The sequence below is a fragment of the Camellia sinensis genome, chromosome 15, assembly GCF_055761805.1.
Source record: "Camellia sinensis isolate YWXY chromosome 15, ASM5576180v1, whole genome shotgun sequence".
Lineage (NCBI taxonomy): Eukaryota > Viridiplantae > Streptophyta > Magnoliopsida > Ericales > Theaceae > Camellia > Camellia sinensis.
In genome coordinates, this window is record NC_138975.1 from 14,180,539 (window position 1) to 14,192,860 (window position 12,322).

General features: G+C 35.4%; 1 protein-coding gene across 1 annotated transcript; it reads right to left on the reverse strand.

Annotated features, from left to right (window-relative positions):
• Nucleotides 1–4,734: 4,734 nt before the first annotated feature.
• Nucleotides 4,735–11,386, reverse strand: LOC114309309 (coatomer subunit zeta-2). The gene is made up of 6 exons (XM_082908930.1): nt 11,203–11,386; nt 10,295–10,454; nt 8,572–8,719; nt 8,392–8,469; nt 5,719–5,803; nt 4,735–5,075 (listed from the first exon to the last, which is right to left on the reverse strand). Exons 1-6 carry the CDS (start codon nt 11,359–11,361, stop codon nt 5,016–5,018), a joined length of 690 nt encoding a protein of 229 aa, XP_082765056.1. The 5' UTR covers nt 11,362–11,386; the 3' UTR covers nt 4,735–5,015.
• Nucleotides 11,387–12,322: the final 936 nt, after the last annotated feature.

Genomic DNA, 12,322 nt, shown 5'->3' on the forward strand with positions numbered 1-12,322 from the left:
CACCACACCACCACCACCCACTCGCTACCACCTACCACCCGCCACCGTCACCCACTCACCCCTCTACCACCACCACCACCACCTGCCACCTACCCGCCATCCGCCACCCACTTGCTACCACCACCCACCACCCGCCACCACCACCACCACCACCACCACCACCCACTCGCTGCCACCCATCACCCGCCACCTTCACGCACCCACCCACCATCACCACCCACCCGCCACCACCACCACCACCACCCACTCGCTACCACCCACTACCCGCCACCGTCACCCACCCACCTATTACTACCACCCGCCACCTATCCCCCACCCACCACCACCCGCTATCGGCTGCTCACCACCCACCACCCGCCACCTACTCGCCACCCACCACCACCCGCCATCCGCTACCCACCTGCTACCACCACACACCACCCGCCACCACCACCTCTCACTCACTACCACCCATCACCCGCTACCGTCACCCACCCACCCGCCACCACCACCCACCCGCCACCACCCACCACCACCAGCTACCCACCACCCACCGTCACCACTTTCTACCACCGTCTTCCGCCGCCACTTGCCACCACTTGCCATTTCTCACTCTTTTTTATATTTTTAAATTTTTTAAAAACATTTTGTCAATTACCAAACGCGTTTGTAGTTTATGTTTTCCTAAAAATAAACAAAAAATAAATAAAAATCAGTTTATAAAATTTTTGTAAATATAAACTGAAAACGTAAACGTTACCAAACACATAAAAAAATTAATTTGGTAAAATAAATAAATAAATAAATGTCTAAAAGAATTATTAATTTTACATAATTTTATCTTTGATTGGTAGAAATAATTTTTAAAAATAAAAAAATATTTTTTTGACATTTATTTTTGTCAAATTAGTTAATATTTTATCAAATTGACGATTTTGTCATTGAAATTATGTAATGGTATTTTTAATTGTCCTTATTTGGAACAAAATTCAAAATTCAGGATCAAATGTATCACAATTGAAAAGTTAAGGACCAAAGTGACATGGTTCTCAGATTATAGGGACTATTAAGGGTTATTTGGGGTGTCCTAAATAAGTGTACTTTTTGTTTTTTTGGACTAAAAAGTTGAGGAAAAAAATATAGATATTTGGGTTAATTTTTAACTTTTTATGAAAAAATGTGTATTAAAAAATTGTATAAAAAAATATGTAGGAGCCGTACGGTGCTGGTAGTGGAGTGGCCTGTGGAGTAGATGATAAATTATTGTCTTTTTCTCGGGCTTTGATTGGATGGTGTTGTTTGGTGCGTGGTGGCCCACCACGGGTCCCGTTTTCCTAATCGGAACCATTAATATGTAGAAATCGTCGAGTACTATGTGTTTCTAAAAAATCATATTGATTCGATATCGATAGCTATCTGATCGTGTTAGTTTTTTTTGTTAACTGTTAACTATAACACCATCTATTTTTATACAACACTGATTTGATCATGTAGTTAGCAATATCCAATAGATGTGATTTTTTACAGGCATATAGTACTAGACGAGTTCTACATATTGAACGGTTCAGATTATCAAAACGAGACCCATGGTGGCCCCAACGAGCAAACTTTATCATTCAATTTAGTTTGGGGCATACATGGAAATTTTTTTCTCCTTCCTTTCACTGAGTAGTTCATCACCTTAGTGGCCGAAAAATTGATTTGAATGAATATTTGTATATTATTTTTAAATTTTTTTTTTTTGAATATTGATAACTTTTTAACTTTTTTGATAATTTTTTAATTTTTTGACTTTTTAAAAAGTTGCCAAACGAGCCCTTAGGCCTCGTTTGGGAACAAGCTAATTTAGTAATTTTTTAGTTATTTGGCTAAAATATGAGCTAAAAAAAACTACTATATTTGTGATGATTTTTTGGCTTTTTATGAAAAGATGTGCAAAAAGTAGAGAGAAAAGAGAATCTTTGACTTTTTGGTATAAGTTGTTGACTTTTTGACTAATTTAATAACTTTTTAACTTTTTAACTAAAAGAGATGATTCCCAAATGAGACCTTAGTATAATTCACCCAATAATATAATTGCCATTAAGATGTTCGATATAATTTGTCAAATATTATGCCTGGTAATATAGGTAGGTGTTTCATTCATTAGTTCGGTTCTTCGATCACGTGAGATTTCTCGAGTTTCATTTTTGAGAGTGAAATTTATTGAGGAACCATTTGGGAACATACAAAAAAAAAAAAGTCAAAAATTTTTAACTTATTTTGAATTACATCATCTCTCATATAAAAAAATTTAAAAAATTAAAAATTAATTTTTAACTATCTTCTCAAAACACTTCTGAGTGTGTTTTTAAATTCTTATCATCAATTGGCAGGACTATATAATCTTTTGGAAAGCTGGTAAAAAGTCAATTTCTAGCTTTTTACCTACTTTGGGTCACATCACCTCTCATATAACTTACCCACAAAAAGATAAAATGAATTAAAAAAATCAAAAAATTAATTTTTTACTAACTTCTTAAAATACGTCTTATGTCAGGAGTCTATGTGTCGAATTATAAACTCATACACTAATTGTAAACCCATAAATTATCCAAAGGAGATGTGAAATGATTTAACTTTCAGGAACCGAAATAAAATTATATAAATTTTCAAGGAAGAAATTACTAATTTTTATTATAAATACTCAAAATAACGAGTCAAATGAGGTTTATGTAAAGTTTGGGAGATCAAGGTAAAAGATTATATAGATTTTGAAGAAACCAAAGTAAAATCACATAGTTATTGAAGGGGGCAAAATAAAACTATATAAATTTTGGAAAGGCTAAAATGTTAAATACTTAAAATAGCATAGATCTAATTACAATTTTGTACAATTTGAGGGGGGCATGGCCCCTCCATAGTTATTGAAGGGGGCAAAATAAAACTATATAAATTTTGGAAAGGCCAAAATGTTAAATACTTAAAATAGCATAGATCTAATTACAATTTTGTACAATTTGAGGGGGGCATGGCCCCTCCTTTGTGTCCGTCAATGTCAAACACTTAGGCAATTATTTGTGGTGATGTGCCGAAACTTCCTCGATACACACACGTGATTGATTAACTATTGCATTTATTCATAGTTTACTCCATATAGGGAGTAATTTTTATATGGGGCTAGATTATATGTCATGTAATATATTTTATTATTATGATTGGCTTTAATAGTAAATCTACTATATTTATGTCAAGTATTTGAAGGTATACATTTATAATTGATAAAAAATACTGTCACGTGATACCTTATTGACATTCAAAAATTTCTCTTATACAGATAGTCTCGTATGAACCATCTTAGAGAGGTTCCTCAGAAAAAGAAAAGCCCTCTTTGTTTTTGGCATTTGTACCTTGCTTCTTCCAAAGCCCTGTTGATCCCATTTATAATTCAAACTAATCCTTACAAACGCATGAAGTCACCTAAAAATCATGTACATCATCCCAGCTTGGTATTGTTTTCAAAATTTTCTGTTTCTGTGCTTTCGGTAAAAATCAATGAAAAGTTGATTAATATCTATTGTTCTCATTTTTTGTACGAAAGCAATTTTTTAAGATTCTGAAAACTGTTCAAAAGTGTATCAAAAAAATAAAAAATACAAAAATACGAAAATGAAAACAAACACATTTTCATGAGCCAGCAAATTCATCTATGCATGTTCCCGGAGCCACAATTGCCGCAACATTTATAATGATCCACATAAAGTGCAATGGGTGAATAAGATTAAATAAATACATTTACAGTGAGATCCACATTCACTAAATCTCAATGTCAACGAAGTTTTTGTGATCTATTATGTGTTTCTATTATTCTTAGCATATATTTTTGCAGCACTGGATTCAATGCCAACATTTTACCAAATCTCAAACAAAGTGGACATCTCAACAACATAGTTGACCGATTTTATTTCTTTTAGGCTGAGTTTGTTTAGAATGAAAGTGATAGAAATTGAGAGAATGAGAAAAAGAAAATATATTTGTTTTATGAATTTGTTTAGCATGAATATAGTATAAAGTAGAAAAAAAATTAATTTTTTTTTTTGTATGACCCATATTAGCATTGTAACTAGCTTTTTGATTTCTTGCAAGGAATTATCTATAACTAAAATTTCAAATTTCCATATCTTTTTTCTTGCAAAATTTTCATCTTAATCAAATGCTTGCCAAAAAAAAAAAAAAAAAATTCCATCTCTTATAAGGAGGAGGAGAGGTTGGGAAGGAGCTGAGGGTGGCAGCGAGGTGGGAGATGAATTGCTTGGAGGTGGTGGTGGCAATCAAAGGTGAAGGGGCTAGGGAGGTGGGAGATGCATTGCTTAGGGTTTCTAATAAGGGTAGAATTGGGAATAAAGTGTGGGTCAAAAGAAAAAGAAAAAAATTCAAAATTTTGAGGTGGTGGTCTAAAGAAGGTTAGGGTTGAAAGAACTTTGATGGGTTTAGCAGCACTCAAAAGATACAGACACCAAAAAATTTAAAAGAAAGTTTTTATAGAATAGATATGATTAACTATGTTTTCCGGTACAAAATGTTGGACGAATTTTGATTGGGTATTCTCCATTCTGTTTTCCCTCAAACTCCAGTCAAAGGGTAGCTAAGTGCACCTCATAAAAACATAACATTGTTCATCGGGTACTGTTATGGTGTGCAACCCCTTAAGGTTGCACACCATATGCAACTAACACAAAAGGTGTAAATGGAAGATGTAAACATAAAACAGGACAGTAAACAGAAAAGCGTAAATGTACGGTGTAAGTTGCACACTTAAGAAAAGTCCTTGTTCATCAAATCATATTACAGCAATGCAAGAGAAAAAAAACTATGTCTCAGACCCCGACAAATTTGTTATTGACTGGGAAGAAGAATCAGGAAATCATAACAAGTCAAAGACAGTGATGCTCGTTGTCAGAACATCAACGAAACAAATAGGGAAGTGATTTAAGCCGTTGTCTTACCAATTGAATAAAAAATAATCAAATAACGGTAGGCAAATTCATTGTGAAGCTTCATCTGAGAAGGGATCTGGTCAAATGTTCACGTGCTGTGGCCAAAGCTTGACTTATAGTCTGCAGATGTCAAAGATACATGTTAGGGTTAAGATTGTCTGATCTGGAAGCAAATGATCATACACATCACAATTCACAACAGGTCTACGAATTAACGTTAGTTACAATATTAGCTGAACTCAAAAATGTAGAAGTTGGGGATGGGTTCACTAAAAACAAAATAATCGGGAGAGGAATGCTTCTAGGGGATAAAAGCTGAGTAAAGTCCAGCCTTTTCATTTTAGTACGCGAAACCCCAAAACTCTTTTTCCAAAGATTGAAATAAATGCATGAGATATGGTAACCACGCCGCATCCATCAACTTTAATAAGAATTTAAATTTGGAAGTTAAGAAAGCATAATTTAATGTTTTTTTTTTAAAACCGAATAGCAGATTGACTTAGCTTACCATTATATTAAAAAAATAAAATAAAAATGAAAGTAGCCTGAAGTTGTATCCCACCTAACAGATGCTACTGTCTTTCAGTGTGTATAGCATTCAAATTGTTCAAAAACTAATAGATAGAAAAACATTTTAAAAAAAAATACACCCAGTTTAGTCCCCATTTGATGGGGGTCTGGTGGGAGGGGTAGATTGACTATAGATCTAACCTTTGGTATAAGTTGTAATTAATTATGTTAAGGGAAGGATGATTCGATTTACCTGCTCAGCCAAAGGTGCACCATCATCCATGCTATGGGTCGCCACCTTTCCGGCAATAATACTGCCATCTGTTTCAAGGATCATCCTGCCAAAAATATAGTAAAACGTGAACCTTTGCTCGATCATAATAACCTCTTGGATAAAAGAAAGAATTCAGTGCATTGCACGTTACAAAGCAGCATATTGAAAAATAAATTTATCAAAGACGATGAAAACTTGGAGAGGATGTTAAAGATCCTATCTTATGGTATCCAAATTAAAGAAAACACTGAATCAATTTAGTAAAGCACAAGCTGGTTTTCTGGCAACCTATATTTGTGACTTCTGGTGAACTGATTTGATCATTGAAACAGAAAACTGACATCATCAGGCCATCCTTTTTCAGGAGATTGCATTTACAGAATTTTGATGGTGCCAAGGAAGTTTATCTATTGTGATTATTAGACATCAGTTATGGCAGCTCCACACATAGCTGTGACTTCAAAAAAAGTTTTAACTATTGCAAATGCACTTCAGAAGAGGTCCTTCCCACGGTCAACAATGCAGACTTAAAAAACAGCACTCTTCATTTCTGCTGCATGCCTAAAACTAGGGCCATCTAATGTCATAGCCAGTTCGACTCCATTAAAAACAAATGATGTGTGAATATTGGTGGGAAATGAGTGACACTCCTATTTCTAGAAGGTTATGCATAGATTGAGGAAAGAAGTTTAGAACACCTAAACTTGGTAAACATTCCCCCTTTTTCCCGCTTTAATATGAGAGATATTAGTAATAGCAACAGTTTTGGATTCAGAGTTGCGATGGAACATCAAGGTACTTCCCCAAAAAAGTTTTTTGCCATTGACCAATGCTAACCAAAAACAATTCTGACATACAAAAATCAGAAAGATGAGTTTGCAGAGTGATAATTACTATGTTACACGGACTCGGGTACGGGTATCGGTGCGTATCTAGGGGTCGGACACTTCAAAATTAAAAATTGAGAATACGGATATGTATCCAAATTTGGATACGGGTACAGGGATACGTTTAATAGTTTTTTAAATATATTTATTATATGAAGATGAGTTATATTATATAAATAACAAATAAAAATTATAAAAATTATTTTAGATACAAAATAAATTATATTATATATGATAAAATAAGTTATTTTTATTTTAGACATAAAAATTATATTATTTATGATACATTATATTATGTAATTTTTTTTGGATGAATAATATTATATAATATGAATAATATTATATATTATTATATTAATGTAATTTATACTATATGTTAATGTAAATGTAATATGAATAATGGATGAATAATATTATATGATATGAACAATATTATATATCATTATATTAATGTAATTTATATTATATACTAATCTAAATGTAATTAAATAGATGAGAAAATAAAACAAAGAGAAGAGAAGAAAGAAGAAGAAGAGAGAGAGAGAGAGAGAAAGAGAGAGAATAGAGGGAGATTGAGAGGGGAGAGGAAGAGGGAGATCGAGATCGAGAGACGAGAGGAGAGGAAGAGAGATCAAGAGACGAGAGAGAAGACAGAGAAGGAGATCGAGCATCGAGCAAAAGTCGAAGTTGTCAAAGCAGCGACCAGAGGGATTGAAGTCGGCGACCGATGTCTTCGTTGTTTCTCTTTTGATGTCTGTAAAGAGCCGTGTCCGAGAGAGAAGAGGCGAATCCGACACAGATCCCAGACCCGCACCCGTGTCGTGTCGACACGGGTACTTCGCCCCAAAGTGCCGAGTCCATGTAACATAGGATAATTATTGGTGTTTTGAGAAAAGAAGCGCAAAAAATTAATAGGCAGGTGGGAACCAGGCTAGTTTATGCATGGTTGAGCAACTGTAGGAAAGAAATCATCTACAAGGAATAATTGGCATTATTTGATTCCAGCTAAAAAGCCTTCACAGAGAGAGTAAAGAGAATTTCACACACCATTGTAGAAACATTGAAAACTTCAATGCACAAAAGGGAAAAACTTGAGAACTGTTTGATGCAAAGAATGCAAAAAGTAACGGAGAAAATGGTCGATTTAGCAGAAATAAAGCAGACAATATGGGAGACAGAAACATGTCCATAAACAAAACTACCCACAAAACAATTATAGCCCAAATTCTGCAATGGAAACTACCACTAAGGCCTCGTTTGGGAATAGGCTAATTTAGTAACTTTTTGGCTATTTGGCTAAAAAGGTAGGTAAAAAAAACTTGTATGTTTGGGATGACTTTTTGGCTAATTACGAAAAGATGTGCAAAAAGTAGAGAGAAAAGAAAATCTTTGACTTTTTGGTATGGATTGTTGGCTTTTTGGCTAATTTAGTAACTTTTTGACTAATTGGTTAAAATAGCCTCTTGCCAAACGAGGCCTAAGACTGAGGCAAATAAACTTACAAGCCATGGACATAATCAATAGAGGTATTGGTAAGCTGTAATTTGAAGTTTGACCTTCACTAGTGTGAAGAGGGGATGTACAGAACAATTGCTTATCTCAGACCAACCAAACACATAAGTGGCAACAAAATTGTGCAACAGTACTTTCTAATTTAGGAAAAAAGAAAAGAAAAAAGAAAAAAGAACAGCCTTTGAGTACCTAATGTAAAAACCGAAGGCTCAATATATGTGAAGAATCTCAATACAAGAAGTAGATTGCTTACCCTCCATCAACGATCTCGTCAAGGCATAAAAGAATGAGATCTAAGTTCTCTAGTGCTTCCATTTTTTCAACATTATTCCTATAAAATAAACATATTAGATTAGATAGCAAGAAGCATTAAATTGGAACACTATCAAAATTAAAATTAAGGAACTGTGGTTGAAGTTATGGTCAACAAAACCTGAGGAGAAGGGAAACTGCATCAACGAAACCTTGAAGAGCCGTGGCCAATATTAGTTCATTTTCTTCATCACCTCCAGTTACAAAGAAGTGCAGGTCTTGGATGAACTTATAGACAACAACATTGCTATCAAACATTGTTATCTCAGCTGTACATGGTTATATTCAAACACATCAGTAGACATTAATTCTGAAGTAATAATCTCTATGAACTCTAGCACAATATTTTGACACTTCATCTTAGGAAGGAGATTGAAAAGGAGCGAGAGGCAAATCATCTTACACACACACACACACACACACACTGTTTACACTTTATATGATCACATATGAAACCCAAATAGATGGGGCAGCACTATTACTGTTAAGAAAAATGAAAAAGAAAGAGTGAATTTTTTTGAAAGATGATGCACTCATTCCAACAGTAAGAGAAACAGAATATAATTGATGTTGTTTCCATACACAGAGATCAACAAATCATATACAGTGGCTGACTCTACCAACACCTTTTCCATTAGTGCTTTTGATTAATATAAGACAAAATGTGAAAATTTGTCTACAAAAATATAATTTAGAAATATTTCATATACATAAAACGCAATTGTACGCACAGTTGAAACACTATCACATGCCACCTCTCATTTCCTTTCGCTTGAGACAGCATTTTGAACAAACAAATTTGACCAATGTAAATTGCCCCACCTATGATCTATCAGATAGAGAATAAGGAACTCAGATGCCAAAGTATGTCAACTCTTAAATCATCATAAAAAAAAAGGATGGACATACCTATGTTACCTAGAATGTGGATCGTTCTAGTACATGAAACGGGAATGGCAACGGGAACAGAAACGTGGTATGTGGTACGATAGGAGTAGACTTATATATATTACACCTAAAAATTTAAGGGACATCTAGAGTAATTGGTTTGGTTTGGTTTGGTTGTTACGTATCCAATATTTTTTTTTTTCTTCATGTAACAAATCATTTCTATTAAAATTATGATCCATTTTTGATGTCTTTGTCTTGTCAAAACTTAATTCACTTCAGATTTTAATTCACGTATTTGATTTTTTGTCTCCTAAGGTAACATTTAAGGAACTATATTGGAAAAAACTTTTGGAATCGCTTCGGATCACTAAATTTACCATTTTGGAATGAAAGTGTATCATATTTCGGAACGTGCGTACCAATACAAATTCGCTAGCGTTTTTTGATAACATAGGGACATATAAACTGCACACCACCTCTGGAACACAATGCAATGGGTAGGCTCTCTAATATGGGTCATTGGAATCATGATGCATGAAATTAAACTCTGAAAAGATTTTGTTTCAACTATGTAAAAACAAGGTCTCAAATTTGGTTGAGTTTGCATGATGTAAATGGAAGAGGATGGAAACTTGTTTAGTGAGTAAGATGAAAAAATAGCTTTAACATTCTCACTTCAACATTTACATTTTTTATTTTATAAATAAATTATTTTTAAACAAAGCGATCAAGGAGGTGCACAGCCCGTATACAAAAGAAGACGTGTATAAGCGATATTTACATTAAAAACTTAATTACACAGAATTTACAGCTAATAAGCAAAAAATTTCACTACTCTGCTCAAACTCTGTAATTTAAGAAAATAGAACACTACATAGCTAATGTAAGAGAAATTGCAAGAAAAGTGGGATATGCACCCACACACAAGTAAATATCTTAAACTTTGAGGATACCTTCTGACCGAGCATTTGTCTTTTGAGTTTTGGTAAACAAGGACTTTTCAAATGCTGACTTTGCACTATTTGTTGGCCAATCATCAGAGTAATATTTGACTGCAACACGTTTCCCTTCGGAATCCAGCAGAAGAATGTTTTTTATAGTAGGGCATGTGTCCTATAAAAACCAATCACCGCCATGTTATTACACTATATATACAACCATTAGTAGCCTGGCGGAATGCACCTATTCTTCTAATTAACAATAAATTGAAATTTTCAATCCCAAGTTCCACTGAAAAATCATAAATTATTACTATGAGCATAAACAAACACATTCAAAGACAAATACACGTATGTATAATATCAGTGATTGCATATATGTAGGTAATTCTCATAGACATATACATATGTGTTTATGTATTCATTCTTTCACTAATCTGCCTGGCAAATGCATCGAAAGTATTCTCTCGTGTGAAGATCAAATCATAAATCACACAGATCTAAGTAAAAAGGCGTACACACATTTACAATTCGTAACACAATCTAAATTCGACAATACCGATCTTGATTTCTAGGTTCTCAACGTAGTAAAAAAATTCGAATGAGGCTCAATAAGTTGTTTTATAGTATCCCGAATACTAAAAAATCCAAGATCCAATGTCGAAATCGTAATTTCTTTTCCTTACCTAATCATTTTTCCAGGCATCCAAACAGGCGACTAAAATTGCATACGCCAAGTGTTTGATTAAAGGTTTGAGAAGAAAAAAAAAAATGAGATCAGATTTGAATTGAGATTTATAGATCAGAAATACAAATGAAAAACTTCGTTGGAAATTCAAGTGAGTTTGTGCTTCTGGAATTGGAATCGAAGAGAGAGTGAGAGAGAGAGAGAGAGAGAGAGAGAGAGAGAGAGGGGTACTTACACGATAGAAGTTCGCCATTGTTGAAAGTTTGGTGATTGAACTAGCAATGGAGGTCCACGGTTCGCCTTGATGAGAAGCTTTATACGTTGGTAGTATTCCCCAATTCGGATCCAAGTTTTTTTTCCCGTGAAAATTACAAATAGACCATTGAGGCCTCATTCGGTAAGTAGGTTGAGTCTAATTTAGGGACTATTTGGCTTTACTTGTTATTTTTTTAAGAGTTGGTCTGGCAATGATTTTTTTAGTTCGTTTTTTTAGTTTTTTTTTGAATTTTTAGTTTGAAACTTTTTTTTTGTTTATTTAGGGCATGTTTGGTAACGTTTATATTTTTAGTTATATTTATAAAAATTTTATAAACTAATTTTTGTTTATTTTTAGAAAAACATAAACTACAAACACGTTTGGTTTAGACAAAATGTTTAAAAAATTTTAAAAATATAAAAAAAGTGAGAAATGGCAAGTGGTGACGGGTGGTAGGTGGTGACGAGTGGTGGAAAATGGTGGCGGAAGACGGTGGTGGAAAATGGTGGCAGAAGACGGTAGTGGAAAGTTGTGGCAAGTATTAGGTGGGTGGGTGGTGGTGGTAGAAAGTGGTGGCACGTGGCGGTTGGTGGCGGCGGAAGACGGTGATGGAAAGCGGTGACGGGTTGGTAGATGGTGGTGGCGGGTGGGTGGTGGGTGGTGGTGGTGGTGGCGGTGGGTGGGTGGTGGGTGGTGGTGGTGGTGGGCGGTGATGGTGGCAAGTGGCTGGTGGTGGTGGCAGGTGGGTGGTAGCGGGTGGTGGGTGGTGGCGAGCGGATGGATGGCAGTGGCGGGTGGGTGGGTGGGTGGTGGTGGTGGTGGTGGGTGGGTGGCAAGTGCGTGGGTGGATGGTGGTGGTGGTGGTGAGGGGTGGGTGTTGGTGAAGAGTAGGTAGCAGATGGGTAATGGGTGGTGGGTGGCAGGTGGGTGGGTGGATGGTGGGTGGTGGTGGTAAGGAGTGGGTGGTGGTGGCGAGGAGGTAACAGGTGGGTGGTGGTGGCAGGTGGTGGTGGGAGGTGGGTGGCGGTGGCGGAAGATGGTAGTGGAAAATAGTGGCGGGTGGTGGCTAGTGTTGGGTGGTAAAAAAAAAAAAACTCAA